The sequence below is a fragment of the Macrobrachium nipponense genome, chromosome 17, assembly GCF_015104395.2.
Source record: "Macrobrachium nipponense isolate FS-2020 chromosome 17, ASM1510439v2, whole genome shotgun sequence".
NCBI classification, from domain to species: domain Eukaryota; kingdom Metazoa; phylum Arthropoda; class Malacostraca; order Decapoda; family Palaemonidae; genus Macrobrachium; species Macrobrachium nipponense.
This window is the reverse complement of record NC_087210.1, coordinates 27,105,694-27,122,664: the sequence shown is the minus strand read 5'-3', so window position 1 is coordinate 27,122,664 and position 16,971 is coordinate 27,105,694. Positions and strand designations below refer to the sequence as shown.

General features: G+C 37.4%; 1 protein-coding gene and 1 long non-coding RNA gene across 2 annotated transcripts in view; one reads left to right on the top strand and one right to left on the bottom strand.

Moving 5' to 3' along the window:
- The window catches only part of LOC135196147 (uncharacterized), an 805,200-nt gene extending 795,260 nt beyond the window's left edge, over positions 1–9,940 (top strand). Inside the window, 1 exon segment of the mRNA XM_064222701.1 lies at positions 6,507–9,940. Within this exon segment, the coding sequence (XP_064078771.1) occupies positions 6,507–6,889 (383 nt within the window). The 3' untranslated portion in view covers positions 6,890–9,940.
- The window catches only part of LOC135196148 (uncharacterized), a 98,781-nt gene that overhangs the window by 2,272 nt on the left and 79,538 nt on the right, over positions 1–16,971 (bottom strand). The window lies entirely within an intron of this gene.

Genomic DNA, 16,971 nt, shown 5'->3' with positions numbered 1-16,971 from the left:
TGCATGAGGTTCTACGGATTCCCGTGACATCAGCGAGTGCTCACAATTCATAGCCACAGACTTGTAGCACATTCGTGTGAGAGAGAATAAGTCCAAAGCATGCAGGCACTGCCTCCCCCCATACACATTCCTGCAAAGAAACAGTGCTAGGGTCTCAAAATGGTGAAGCTAGCCTTCAAGCCTGCTCACCTGGAAAAGGGAAGAGGAGGTTCCCAGTCCAGTCTCCTTCTCCTGTAGAGGCCACAACCTCAAAGAAGACTGCATCATATCTTCAGGATAGCCCATTCACAGCTGCATCACCATACTTAATCGTGTGAGCGTATACAGTCATAGTCCATTCCCCCCAGGACAGCCCCATGCACGTTTGCATGAACAGGTACATTCTCCCAGACCTATGCAGATGTCATTATCGCGAGTTGACGACCACTCACAGTCTTCCTCTCCTGTCAGGGCTTTGGCCTCTGGAAGGTCCGCAAGGGTGCAGCACCCTTCTCACTTGTTCCTTCAACTTTCTGGGGATATACTGGGAGGTGTGATTTGGATAGGCCAATGCTGCTGTAACTATTTTGCATCAAGTTATGGCTGTAAGGAAACAAGTTAACAGGTCTTACAGCGCCATAACTTGATTTACAGTACTGTGAGTGTGGGAAAAGGTGAAATACCCTCCAAAATCAGGCCCCCATAAGAGCTTACAGTCTGGGTTCTGATGAGGCTCTCTCCCAGTGCCGGAAAAGTAACCATAGAGGGCCATGACCTGTAAGGGCTTGAGGGCCCTTTTCCTTAGAACACAAACATCCTTGAACTACAGAAGAACTACGTTGCGTCAGTGTAACGATCTCGAGGAAGAGACTGTTGCCACTTCTGTGGTTCATCCTCTAAGAATTTTGGGACCACAAAATTCTTTGAGCCTCCCATGGTCGGATCTTGCCGAGGAGATCTTGGTCCAAGTGAGTTCTGCTCCTCTCCTCTTCAGAAGCTTTTCTACACTTCTTCAGAGAGGCAAGTGCCGACCAAACAGGTTGTCCCAGACATGCTTCGTCTGGGCCCAGATCTGTCGCTGGACCAACTTTGTGCAGCAGCAGGAGTCAACCGCCAAGGTAGCAGTGCAAGCAGTCTCTTGGCTACATCAGTGGACATTGTCCTTGTCCAGGATCACTTCTTCATTGTCTTAAAGTTCAAGGAACCCTAAAGAGAAAGCTATCTTTAAAAGACTGATGCTTTCTGGAGGTAGAGCAGTTTCCTATTTAGCCCACCAGACAGCAAAACTGTGGGCAAACTTGGTGTTGAACATAAGGGATGCAGTCCTGACTTCTCTACAAGATTGAATCAGCCTTGGCCTTGAGGAACCGAACTTTGCTGGGTTCTGATTCTCTCTTTCCTAGAGATTGAGTGTATGCAGCAGTAGACAGACTACCAGCAAAAAACAATGACTGTCGTCCACTATGCAGTGGCAAAGACCTCCATCGCTCCGCTTGCCACTGCAGCCCAATCTTCAGGTCAGGTTGGCACTTCCTCCATGAGTCCTAAGAAGCCCCAGGCTTCAAAGAGTCCTTGCAGGAATACCCAGACTTCTTCTGCCCCTGCCAGGAAAGGCACACAACAGCATCCCTTTTGCCCTCCCTTCCCAGCCATGGAGAGGGGGCCACGGGCAAGATGGGAGAAGAACGCTGCCAATGTTGGGGGTTGCATGTCAAGCATGGCAGCGATATGTAGCAGAGACCTGGGTAGTGAATGTCCTTCGGAAAGGATGTGTACTTTCCTTTGAGTCTCTGCTATCTCTCGCCATCCACTCGATCTATCTCTAGACATGTTTCGAGCTCGCTTTAGTATTTCACCCATTGAGAAGAGGTGGAAGCAATACTGAAAAAAGGCACCATGGAAGTCATTTCAGATCATTTTCCAGGTTTTTATAATAGTGACAAATCAGTTTCTGTGCTTCTGTAATAATGAGAGATTGGTTTCCGGGCTTTTATTATACACAGTCTCATTCTCGTCAAGAAAGCACCAGAAGGATGGAAATTGGTCACAGACCTTTCTTCCCTGAACCGATTCGTTTGCCAGACTCAGTTCAAGATGCACACAACACACCCAGTGCTCACGGCCATCAGTCCTCAAACAAGTACCTACACTTTATCCTTGGGGAACCGGTGTTCCGGTTCGGGGCACTTTGTTTCAGGCTCTCAACTGCTCCCCAGGTGTTCACCCTTGTGTTGACTTGGGCCCAGTCACACAGGACATCTTCTGAGTTATGTCAATGATTGGCTAGTCCTGGCTACCTCTTGTTTTCTGTTTGTTTGTATGTTTGTATGGTGTTTTTATGTTGCATGGAACCATTGGTTATTCAGCAACGGGACCAGTGGCTTTAAGTGACTTCCAAACCATGTCGAGAGTGAACGTCTATCACCAGAATCTTGTTCTCTGTTGCTCCAGAAGAGGGATCAGCTTCTCGAGTTTTGCCACAGCTTGGGAATTATGATAAACTTCAAGAAGTCCGATCACATACCCGAGCAGAGGATGATGTACCTGGGCATGCTGATAGATATGGCAGCAGTGTCTTTCCCTCGGACTCCTGGCTCTCCGCAAGAGTTTTGAAATAGAGTGATGAGGTACTCCATGGTAGTGATGAGTGACAATATCATGGTAGTGGCATATGTCAACAAGCAAGGGGGATTGGTATCCCTCTAGCTCAGCGTGTTGATGGTGCACATTCATTGGAGTTGTCAGCCAGATACATTCCATGCACTAGGAATGTAGTGACAGACAATCTCGGTCGCCAGGGTCAAGTGATAGGGACAGAGTTGTACCTACACCCAGATGTTGCAGAGAGATTATTCGACCTTTGGGGGCAGCTGACGATAGATTTTATTGCAACCCGGAACACAGTAAGTTGCTGGTGTTCTGTTCAGTCATCTCAGCAGACCCATGGAGGGTAGCAGAGGACACCTTCCAGTAGCTGTGAGATAATCTCAACATGTACACTTTTCCTGTTCTGTTTGATTTGTCTGGTGATCAACAGGGTCATGAGCACCCCAAATCTCAGGATGATCCTGGTTGCTCCCAAGTGGCCACATGCCAAGTGGCACTTGGACCTGCTAGCTCTGCTTTCTGAGGCACCAAGAGAGGTTCCTCCATGGCACAACCTCCTTTGCTAGCCACAAGTCAAGAGGTTCCAATACTCAGTAGGGTGCCTATTTCTTCACAGCTGTCGACTATCCAGCATCTCTTGTGAGCTAGAGGCTTTTAGAGATGTGTGGATAACCTGACAAGTCCTCTGTGGCTATGTATCAGGGAAAATGGGCCATCTTCTTCATTTGGTGTCATAGACGAGGTATCTCCCTTGTTGGAGCTACTATTCAGCAGGTAGTGGTCTTTCTTGTCTTCCTTTGCCAAGAGAAGCTTCACTCTCTCTCAGCTGTTGAGGACTATGGGGCCACCCTGGGCCTATTCCTACATCTTAATATTGTTGAGCTCTCCTCCTCATGGGATATCTCTATGCTGAATAGAAGTTTCAAGGTCTTGCCCACCCAGGGAACTCAGGCCTCATGTGAGATGTGACTCATCTAGTACCCTACAAGTCCATACGAGAGTCATCAGACAGGGATCTGATCATCAAGACTGTTTTCTAGCTGGCCCTGGCATCGGCAAAGAGAGTACGCGAACTTCACAGTCTCTCTTCTGATGTTAAGCACTTGGGATGGGAATTAGTCACGCTCGAATTTGACCCAGAATTGCAATGATTCAGAATCCATCATTCCCTGATGCAAGATTCGAGTCCTCCTCGATGCCCTCCCTAAAGGACTTCACTGGTAATGATCCTTATCCATAATGATACAAATGAGATGCTATTCCTCAATCCCCTCCCTAGAAGAGTTGGTAATGATTCATAATGATCCAGATGAGATGCTACTGTGTCCATTTAAAGCGCTGCAGCACTACCTGAAGAGAATTCAAAAGTTCAGGTGTGGATGTCAGCGACTCTAGTTAGTACTGGCTCGACCAAGAGAGAAGTGTCCAAGAACACCATCTCTTTCTGGCTTTGTGAGGTAATGAAACAGGGGTACTCAATGCATGATGGAGTGGGTGACATTATGTTCTGGCCTAGAGCTCACGAGGTCTGGGGCATTGGTCCATCCCTCACATTCAAGAAGAACCTGTTGATTCACCAGGCATGGGTGTGGCTGCATCAGAGTACATTCACATCCTTCTACCTAAGGGATTTTGCCCATAGGTACTTGGGCACTTTTTCTTTGGGTCCTTTGGTGGCTGCTCAAGTCATGTAGCTTATCCAGTTCCCCTAGCATGACAAGTAGCATCTCGCCTAAGATGCCTATCTTTTATTCTCCTCTTCTCCCCACGGGCAGAGGATCAGTTGGCAAACTGTCATGTGCTGGAACCGACATGATGCAGGTGAGTTTCACCTCCAAGTGCCCTTTCTATTTCTCTAACATAATTTAGAACGATAGGAGCAAGTCCTCCCTCTTTCTAGCAAGGAAGAGATAGGCTGACAAATAAACCCGTTGGTTATCTTTAGCTTGTCTTTGACACACAGTTTATCTAAACCTTTTTTTTTTTTGTATCATGATGCTTTTCAAACCCATTAATCCAAAATGCATGGAAGTCTGGCAGTGGAACACACCCTTATGTCAACAGATCAGAGGCGTAGGACTCCCTCATTTGCTCTACATGACCATGAAGGAAGCACAGGTGAAGCAAACCACCAGTTACTACAGAAGCTTATTCAGTATCCATTCACCAGTATTCATGTAGGAAAAAAATTACAATTTTTAAAGTAATTTGTATTTTTCCAAACACAAACCTGAGGTGTCTAACATAAATTGCCCACCTCAAGCTACCCCTCACTCTGATACCTGGGCCAGAAGGTACGTGAATGCACTGGGCGATGGAAAGGTGGGTATCACCCACCCTCCCACCCAATGTCTGGTAGTTAACTACCTAACAACCTTGTTAATTGAATGGCCAGTTTTCCAGCTGCGTTGAATTTCCATATGTAAAGACCTCAGGTTTGTATGATAGAAAAAATACAAATTACTTTCAAAATTTGTCATACCTTAAGGAAATTGATGATAAGGAAGTCTGTGAAATATGAACAGCTGACTGGAATGAGTAATGTTTACAGAATATACCACAATGATTGCACTAGCAAGGACCGCAGGGAAAGGCCAAGAGAATACTTGAAGGTAAGAGGAAAATGGCACATCTGGATGAGGGGTCATCTCAACTTAACCCTTTAAGAACACGGCTAAAAAACCTATGCAGCACCCCAGACCGGATAAACTTTGAGGTCAGCCAATTCAAGTGAAAGAAAAAAAAATCAATGGAAAGAGGAAGATATGCAAATGCAATTGGTGTAAAAAAAAAAAAAATAAATAAATTCTCCCTACCTTCCACGAACAGTTGAAAATTAATATTATTTACAACCTATCATAAATTTTACCAAGTTACTCACATTTTTTTCTGATAACTGTATTTTAATTTGTAAAATTATAATTACAGCTCACACAATATCATAACAGATAAGAACTAAGTCAGTAACACATTCTGATTATATTTGTTGTAAAGTATCGACAAGATTTTTTTAAGCATACATGTCTTTTCTAATACGGTGGGGACCCCTTATTCGCGTTCTCTGGATTCACAGATTTCTCTCTGGACCTTATCTACCCATTATTCGCAGGAAATTCACCTATTCGCGTTATTTGTCTGAGAAATATCCATAAATTCCTGGGATTTTTCATCAATTTCATCATAAAATGCACTTTTTGTGATGAAACTTAGTGGGGTTTTTCTTTTGTTTTATCTAACAAAATAAGCCATTTTTGGCATTTTTATAGGGGTTCCAACTATTGGCAGTGGGATCTGGTATACATTCCCAGCAAGTACGGGGGACCACTGTATCCTTTTTCATGTTCTTTCTAATATTTCTTTGCACTTTTCTTTGAAAAATTACTATCTTAGCTGACTTACTATCATAAAAGATAAAAACTGCAACCAACAGTTGGATGGTATGATTAAAAGGGTGTGTATACAGTACTGAAACTTACAAATTTAAGGAAATTGTGATTGCCAAGTTGACAAAGTTGAAAAGCTGCAGAATTGCCACAGTGACACAAATGAACTGAACAGTTAATATAAGGTCTGTGTATGTATGAAGCACTTATGCTACAAGATCACTATTTAAGAAGGTGGATGTAATACTGACTGCCTGATTTTCTCTGAGACCACTCTGAGGGAAAGTCATTTATTTTTTTATGAAATTAAAATGTCCACCAACATTATATACCATACAGAATGAAAATTTTGTTTTTATTTCGCAGAATAGAGCTACCACATTTATCTTTATGATTTGTTGTATGTACCACTTGTAAATTCATTTGTACATGAATATCTTAATGATGAAACTAGCTTTATAATTAAAAGTTCTTTTAATCTTGAACTGTACTTGATGTAATACCTCCTATGACACTAAACCAATTCTCTTTTTCCAGATTTTGAAGACCAACTGGCAATGTCAGACATACAAGACGAAAACTCTACAGAAGGGTCTGTTGGTGGCAGTCAGTTGGCTGAGGGTGTCCAAAGTGATACTGGTGCTAGTGATGCTACTCAAGAAGTGTCTCCAGTACCATTGTCACCAGAAACCACTCAAAAGCAGAATTATTCGCAAACATTTGTTGGAAGACCAAAGTCTATTGAGCCTGATGTTTTTGAGTTCCATGACTCTCAAGAAAATGTGATAACAAATAGTCATGAAACAACTTATAGCCTTAAACACAATACCCCATTTGTGTTTCGTGATGAAGAATCAAGCCAGGGAGGGAGAGACGTCAATGAAAATTTAGGCTCTGTTGGTGAAACTGCTTCTGCATAGCAGTATCTTGGGAATTTCGTGAATCCTACACCAAAATTCAGTACAATACACAAGTGAACAAACTTGCCATGAATGACTGACCTTATATTTGTACAGTGGTCTATGATAATTGCAAATATATGTTACATGTGCATATAGAAGAGCATTTTCGTTCATAGCTATTCACTAAAATTAATTAAGGATGTGTATTTCTTGCTTTAGAAGAGTATATTTAAAGTGCTCATTATAAGTAATTTTTTTTTTATTTAATCCAAGACTCCTGCATACAGAAACAGGTTTGGTAATTTTAATGGTGAGGGTTTTGGTTTGTTGTGAGTTCATGCACAACTACAGAAACCAATGTCTTTCACCCTTAGCTTTGAAAAATATCAATCACATCATTTGACTCATTGTTACTTAGAAATATTGGTCTCCTGTTCCTGTAATATTTCAATAGGGTATCTACGAACTAGTCACCTAGGTGAACAATTTTTGGTGGTGTGACAGTAGCAGCAATCCCCATGTGACTATTAGATGTGATGTTAAATATAGAGAAGAAACGGAAAGAAAAAGAAAAAGAATATGTAAATTACGCTTATAGAGTGAAAAGAAAAGAACTTGTTATTTACAATATACTGAACAAAGTGGAAAACGTGGACAATACCATGTGTGTGACAAGGGCAACGTCTCTATTTGAATCTCACTCGTGTGCCCCAAAGTACAGAGTTTTAAGTGCCATTTTCTGCTGCCTAGTTAAACAAATGTATGAACTTATCGGTCTTGAAAATATTCCTTAACTTTAATTATATTTTGAAAGAAGTACAAAGTCATGTATGTGTGCGTGAAGCTACAGACGCCATGCTGATAGTCTTATCTTGTAGTGATAGTGCCACGAATACTATTCTGTTTGTTGTTGAGCTATTCTTAAATACAAAAAACAAACAAAAAAAAACTTGGGCTCTGGAGAATGTCTGTGAATATATAATATTGGATGGTGTGAGTGAAGACTTTTTGCATTAAATACTTTAATATAAAGAAATTTTATATTTTCGTGAACGTTATGTTACACAAATACTGTACCGAAAGTCATTTTAAGTATAATGTAGCCACTCCATTAGAGCTTGTGATGTATATACACAAAGGATCCCTCGCTATCCAAATTTCAGCATTGGCGTGTTTGCTTAAACTAGTATCATATACAGTACTGTGCTGTATAATGTGATTGTATTTTTGTTATATATGCTACAAATGCTATATGTTTGGTGTTCCTATATTGTTCTTAGTTATTAGTTGTAGAGTATATTGAAGACAGAGTTTTGCCATATATAATGTAGTACCTAGATATATCTAGACAGGAAGTCTCCTGTATATTACAGATTATTCATTATGAAAGTTAAAATTCTCATTTCATTTGTAGATGTAGAGTATATTGTTTATAAGATCTATTGGTTGTTTTCACTTGTTTTAAGAAAAAATGCTGTGTTCTGTTAAATTGAATATAAATACAAAATAATACTGCCATTGTATACTGTTTGCAATTCCAAACACATGCTTTTTACTCTTTATGTTTGCCCTGTTTTGTTTATGCACAATAATTATGCAAGCAGCAGCAGCAGCAGCACACTCACTCTCCAGAGAGTAACTAGTCGATATTTTTGCCTGAATGTGCTCTATAGATGTTTGGTACCTTGTTCCATCTTCTCCTGCTACTATACTTGGTCAAGTGTATACGATAATATACTATTACTGAAAGACTTCTTTTGCAATGATTTCATGTAGTTCAAAAAAAGGAAAAACTGTTTACCAAGTATTCAAGTCCTTCAACCAAATTGGAGCTGATGTAGATGTTAAATGGTAATATTTAGTGCAAAGACATGATACATTATCATGCTCTAATTAAAGTTTAAGGAGTAAAATAGGTTTTGTCCTAATGACCTGAGGTTTGATAGTGTTCACCAGCCTCTTTTAAGACTGAATGTGGCAAGTACAAAAGATAAGATAGTTTTCTTTAGATTCTTTACTAGAAATAATGATCAACTTCCAAAAGTTTTTTTTTTTTTTAAGGATAAATCATTTTTTTGTTTTTTTTTTCCCCCAAGATGCCTTTGTGCCTCATAAATTGCACATATCAAGCCTTGTGATATTCACAAGGTGAATAACAGTAAGAACCTTAATTTATTTATTTGAAATACTTTAGATAAAGCCTGTTTATAAAAAAAAAAGAATATGATGACACCCTCCTGGAGATGGAGAGCTATATTCATTTATTGAAGTTACAAGTAAAAATTTCGAGAAACCAAAGAAAGTTTCAATTTGGGATGCCCAAAATGTAGTTTTTTTTTTTTGTCTCAAGTTACGTGTGCTGAAAGCATATCAGAAGTCTAGCATACAAGATACTACATTCCGATTTTCTTGTAAGCACTCTGACCTATAAAATCAATTTATATGATTTTGCTTCCTTCTTGAATAACGAGTTTTTAAGTTTATTTTGGTTAAGAAAGCAAAAACTTGAAAATTAAGAGAGCATGAAGTTAACTGAATTCTTTGCTGAGTATTACAGCTTCTGCAGGTTAAATATTTTGCCTGAATGTTTTTATATTATACATAAGTTCCCATTTTTATAACCAGTTACACAATAAAGCAACTTAATTTAAGCTAAAAGTCATTAGGGTTTTATTTTTATTAAATACAATACATACTGCACTAAAATTAGAGAAATCAAAGCAATGAAATGATGGTTCAAGGCTTTTTATGTCTTCTTCCTGGTCATTTTACTCCTTTTTATCTTTGATTTGTTTACCATAAAAAATTTGTCATACGTCCATGAATACTGTATCATGAGCTATTTACTCTTATATTAATGTCACTGCATGGGAAATTATATGGTGTGTTGAAGGAAACGTGTCATGCATAATAGAATGCTCCTACTCTGTAAAAACGTCATAAGAAAGCTCGGTTCTGTTCCTGCCTCTCACCTGTGAGATCCTACCAGTCTTTCTGTACCCACACAACGTTGCCAAACTTGCCGCACAGTGTTCAGTGTTAAGTCTCAATAAAGCATATGCAATTGAAGGTTGTGTCTATGTATGCCACCTCTCTCTCTCTCTCTCTCTCTCTCTCTCTCTCTCTCTCTCTCTCTCTCTCTCTCTCTCTCTCTCTCCGTGATTCAGGTGTATTCAGTGAAAAAGGTAGTGATCTGCATTCCTATATAGACATGAATCAGAGTATGGCATTAAAACTGTCTAAGAGACAGTCAGCTTGAGAATAAAGCTTAAGAGTCGGACTAGCAGGATACAACAAGGGAAATTATGAGTCCACATGATAGAGAGAGACGGCCTGGTTATGATCTTCACCAAATCACTTCGATAATACTAGTACATGGCAATGTCAGCCAGGCTTGTGTGTGCATAAGGCGAGAATTTGTATAACAAGAGATGGGAGATTTGAAAACATTAAAGGCAGAATTAAGTCCCTATGAGTTACTGCATTGCAGGCAATGATGATGTGAACTGGTTGAAGAGTAAAATTTGCCATATGGGACGCTAAAATAGACCACTGGAACATACAGAAACAGTTTTTAAATCACAGTATTTTCTAACACTCGTGGAGAGATCTAGAATCAAGTCTACAGAGTCCTGGGGATCTAGTACTGGTACTGGAGTAAAGCAGTTAACAAATTACGTATATATAGCATATTAATTTGACTTGGCCCAAAACTAGGTTGTTTAGTGTTTTATCTTCAAGTTTCAGTTATTTACAGTAAGTCCCAGCCCTCGACTGAGGATCCTTCAGAAACTGAAAATATTAAGTTTACATGACTTCAATAACTTAGTCGTTTTTCTGTGCTAATTTCAGACTTAATAATATTGTTACACTATGCATTTTATTATTTCATGAAATTAAATTTTTTAATGTAGGCCATTACACGAACACAGTCCACATCTAATTATGTTTTGCATAAAATTAGGTAACGAAATACTGCAATAATTCAATTTTTTCGCAACTTGCTGGTAATCTTAATATCGAAGCAACTATTCCACTGGGTTTATTTGTCATCCACCTTTTAAACAACGAAATATTGCAACAATTTCACTTGTTCATTTTGAAGAACTTGCTGGTAATCTTAATATTGAAACAACCATTCCATTCCATTGGGTTTATACTATTTCTGTCATCCACCTTTTAAACAGACCTGATCATATAAAAGAGTAAGCCCATCAGTTTCATAAAAGTATAACCTTAAACACATATATATATCAACATTTTTTGAAGAAAAGTTAGTTATTGGAGGCGGTTTAAACAGGCAAATCGGGTGAAATCTTGAAAATATCGTTAGGATCCATGGAGGACATGGTATTGGAGAAATGGACTTTCTTTACATATGCCAATTAAGCAACACACAGTAGTGAAGGAAGATGGAATAGATTTCCGATGTATTGAAGAAGCCATCTAACAAAAGTAATAAATTGCAAGGTAATAAAAGGGAGTGTTAGTACGCACCATAGATCAATGGAGTCAGACATTTTGATAAGACGAGGAGGAGGAGAAAGAAAAACAAAAGATAAGTGGTGGAGGCTAGAGGACCATGATATGAGAGAAAGATTTGAGGAAATGGTACTCTGTACCATCAAATCAGAGGAAGTAAACTGGTGTGCAGAAAAAAGCGCTACGATTCTTGGAACAGCAGAAGTGTTATTGGGAAAGACATCTGGTAGAGGTCCAATGAAAAGGAAGCTGGTGGTGGAATGAAGATACACAGTAAAAGATCATGACGAAAAAGGGGCCAAAGATAGCTTATGATGAAGTGATTCTGAGGAGAATCAATTGGATTGGAAAAATGCATAGGAAGCAATGAAGGCCATAGCATGGTCAATGGTAAGTGCAACAATTGAGTTGTATGGGAAAATTGGAACACCAGAACGACAAATGTTTATATGTATGATAGCAAAATGCAGATAAAGCAACTACAGAGCTGACATACATCAAGCAAATTAAAGAAAAATAGGGAAGACTCCTGTCAAAGGAGGAAAGTATAAGAGCAAGTTGGAAGGAATGTTTTGAAGTTATTAAAAGAAAACCCCGGAAGAATAGCAGAGGATGGCCACGCACAAGTAAGCTTAGTTACAGTGGCGGAACTGCAGGAGGTGCAATGCACCAGGGCCCACTGTGATTGGGGGCCCATCTGGCCCCATCATGATGGCTTAGTAGATTGATTTGGATATATATTTGTAAATATGTTTAGGTAATAGAAATAGTGAAAATATAAATGATGATCATCATCTTAGTAGTTGTAGTTTTTATTCTTATCGATACTGTATTATTATCATTATTACAACTATTGTGGTACTGTATCACTATTATTACTATTGTTATTATTATATTAGTAGTAGTAGTAGTCCTAATAACAATAACAATAATAATAATAGTCATAATGATAATGATGGTACTATAGTATAGATAAGAATAAAATTTATGATGATTATAATAATACTAAGGTTTTGTTAAAAATGGTTGCTGCTTCTGCACTAATTTTGTAGAGAGTCTTCTTCTGATGACGACTTTCTCGTTGTAGCTTAGACTGCCGAGCAACGCAACGCACCAAAGCAACAACGAGGAAGCCGTCATCAGAAAAATAGAGAAGACTCTCTACAAAATTAATAGTGCTGAAGCAGCAATCATTTTTAACAAAACCTGTCTACGAGAGGGTCTCCTTCCGAAATAATACTAATAGTAATCATAAAATCTTAAAAGAGATAGGCTGATAATGATCATGATGACAACGTGACTTTTAATATTTTCTTAAGTTTTTAGCATTTTCACACATGCATACACACACACACACACACACACATATATATATATAATATATATATATATATATATATATATATATATAGATGTATGTATGTATGTATATACACACACACACCCATAAATCATATAAATATAAATGTGTGTGCTTTGATTTATTTATGAGCATTAGTTACGGGTAAATCAAGTCATGGCAATTAATTTTGCTTTTCATGATAGAGGCCCACTCAAATCGTTTACACCAGGGCCCATAATGACCTAGTTCCGCCACTGCTTAGTTACGGATATCAAAAGAGAAGAAATTAAGTGAGCTCTAGATAAAATGAAGAGAAGGAAAGCCGTGGGACCTGATGTGTAAGATCTACCGCCACGGACGAATACCGGATAGCTGGAGTAACAGTCCTAATATATACAGGAAAAGGAGACAAACAAGAGTTGTAATTACCAAGGGATAATAATGATATCAGAAAGAATAAGGAGAGAAATCACAATAAGCAAAGGATAGAAAAAAAAACATACGACCAAGGCAAGAAGTATGGAAGCGCTTGAGGTGAAGGATGTTTCTGAAAAAAATGTTGAGGTGGTATTAGATATGTATACAGATGAAACCACAAAAGTAAGAAGCTCTGTTAGAACTAAAGAAAAATCCAAAGTTAGGGTCGGTCTCCATCAAGGATTAACTTTCAGCCCCTATATCTTCGACCTTGTGAAGGATGTTATAATATCAGATGTTAGAGAGGAGGTCCCCTGGAGTGCTCTAGTCGCTGATGACATAGTATTGATGGACCATCAATTAAACTCATTTGAAAAAGGAAAAGGATGGGTGCTGACCCCTTTTGGCTTGCCTTATACATGGCAATAGCAATGTGTTAAAATACATTGTTTACAAAAAAAAAATTATGTCTTACTATGTGCATTTTTATTCTGGTCAATGCAATAAAGTTAAGTGTTCCCATCTGTTTTAAGAGCACTAAGCATTTGTAATCCTGAATATACTGATGGTGGAATAGATATTATTAGGAGTACACGCTAACTGGACAATGCATTAGGAGCGGCAAAAAGACTATCAAAACAAAAAAGAATCTAGCAACACAAAAACTTGCTTGTACTACATATAATAATAATAATAATATGAAAGATAGCACCTATCTTCACAAGAATTTTGGTGTTAGTGTCGTATTTAGGAACAATAAAACAATGAAACTTGTACTTACAAAGAAATCTGGCATAACGATGGAAAAGAGAACAGAAAAGCATGAAAATGTTTAAGATATGCACAGGTGAACAGTGGAATTTTAGTATATAATGAGAACTATCATCCAATCAACTGGGTAGGGGCAAAAAAAAAAAAAAAAAAAAAAAAAAAAAAAAAAAAAAAAAAAAAAAAAGAGAGAGAGAGAGAGAGAGACAGCTTATACTAATAATGCACTGGAAAGCAAATCCCTTAATTTAGCATTCAAAAACGAGAGTTATGACCATAATATAAATATCAATCAAGACACATATAAATTTGATTCTATAATTTAAGAAGAAATCTGTAATATATTTACATTTTAAGGAAGACGATACAAAAGTATGGAAAAAGGATTGTCGTATTTATGAACATAGTACAGTGGCACTAATAGTAAAGAGTTTTTCTCTCCTTTCGCTTTGGCACCTGTCAACTGTTGAATTGAATATAAAATTTAAGCCAAAGTCCAAACACTGGGACCCATGAGGTCATTCAGCGCTGAAATGGAAATTGACAGTAAAAGATTGGAAAGGTGTAACCTGAGGAAAGCCTCGTAGTTGCACTAAGAATGAAGTTTTAAATTAGAAGAGGGTGGGAAGTAACATGAAGAAAGAGAATATAGAAGGAGGTACAGCAATTTGAACGAAAGTGGTTACAGCTAGGGGCCGAAGGCACGCTGCAAAGAACATTAAGTAATGCCTACAGTGCACCGCATGAGGTCCACTGACGGCACTATGCCCCCTACAGGGATCACCACTGTCCCTCGAGAGTTGTATATATAATTATATACCTATATAATATATATATATATATATTATATATATATATATATATATATATATATATATTATATATATATATATATATATATATAGATATATATTGTTCGAGCGTTCCCCGTAGTATGTATATAGTGATTTCTACTAATATGTATCAGTCCTCTTATTAATGGTTGGAAAATAAAATTGAAACACCATGTCCCTTACTTTTTCACCTGAGGTGATGTGATTATATATATATATATATATATATATATATATATATATATATATATATATGTTGTTTGAGCGTTCCCATTAGTATATATTGTGATTTCTACTAATGTGTATCAGTCCTCTTATTAATGGTTGGAAAATAAAATCGAAACACCCTGTCCCTTATTTTTCACCTGAGGTGATGTGTGATTATATATACATATATATATATGACTGGTAAAAATGTTCTGTAACAACAGAATTCCAACAGAGTCAAATGATGGAATCGGCCTTAATAAAAGAGAAGCAGGTAATGAACATCTCAAAAGGCGGGTGGATCTCAGATGTCGTCGACGAAGTTTTCATTCAACCAACGCTTAAGAAGATTAAAGGAAGATTATCAGCGGGGTGACCTAAATTGGCTTACTTGTGGACGGATCTCTTGGTATAAATACCACCTTTTCTGTAAACTTTTCTCATTCATATACTTGAAGAGAGAGACAGCAGTCTCTGAAATATAGTACTTTTCTCTCTACATTTTGATGTTTTTATTGGCTCCTTTTATTAGATATATATATATATATATAACCAAAGGTGAAAAAAATATAGCCAGTGTAGATCCTGGCCAGTTTTGAGTTTATTTCCAAACATTAATGAAGGACTGGATACTTATTAATATAGATCACAATATATATATATATATATATATATATATATATGTGTGTGTGTGTGTGTGTGTGTGTGTGTGTGTGTGTGTGTAATAATTGTAATAATTACAGCGACCTCCTAACGTCTCGAGTTTTTCATGTCCCTTATTTTTTCATCTGAGGTGATGTGTGATTATATATATATATATATATATATATATATATATATATATATATATATATATATATACACATATGTATAACTGAATCACGAAAGTTTGGAACGTGACAAATCCAAAAATAAAGCCACGAAGGAAAAATAAACAACGGAGTTTCCGTAGTTTATTTTCCTTCGTGGATTATACCTTTATATATATATATATATATATATATATATATATATATATATATATATATATATATATATAGCCACGGGTGAAAAAAATAGAGCCAGTGTAGATCCTGACCAGTTTTGAGTTTATTTCCAAACCATTAATGAAGGACTGATACTTATTGATACAGATCACAGTGTATATATATATATATATATATATATATATATATATATATATATATATATATATATATATATATATATATATATATATATATATATATATATATATATATATATATATATAATACATATATATATATATATACATATATATGTATATATATGTATGTGTGCTTGTGTGTAATTGTAATAATTACAGCGACCTCTTAACGTCTCGAGTTCTTCATGCTTTTTTGGATACGCTTGTCCCAACAAAATCTCAGACCTAAATAGAAGAACGTAAAGACGACATTCCAATGCCCGTAGCAGGATTCGAACCAGCATCCGGAGTATCAGAGCATGATTTCGGTAACGTTTACCCATTTTTTAAAAGAAATTAGACTTATATTCACAATATCGAAAATTTCCTTTATATAATTGGGCTGAATCATTGCTTTCTGATAGATCAGTAGATACACCATCATCTTAGCCGTAGACCAACTGCCTGTTTTCTCCAACATGAGCAAAAACTTTTTTGTTATCTTGTACCCAGACAAATTCTGCTCTTTATATTTTTTAAAACAACTTTCCAGAACGAACGATGTAAAATCTATCACACAACTTACACGGGAACTTCCTGAGGTCTCTCTCTAACTCCCTAAATTAAAATCCTTCCTTACACCTTACTCGGTATATTAAGTGACGTTATGCCCCTATGGCCTAATCAACTGGACCCTTCAATTCTCTAACCCCAAGCTTGCATTCTGTTTTTACTTGTACATTCTCAACAATCATTTTCACAAGCATTCTCAGATTTACATGAAGCCTTGCCCAGTATCTATCTTATCTGCTTATTCTCTCTCCTACATTCATCAAATCAACAAAACAATCATTCTAACAGTTCAATCATACACCCCATAGACGCTGGGTTTAGATTCCCCTCA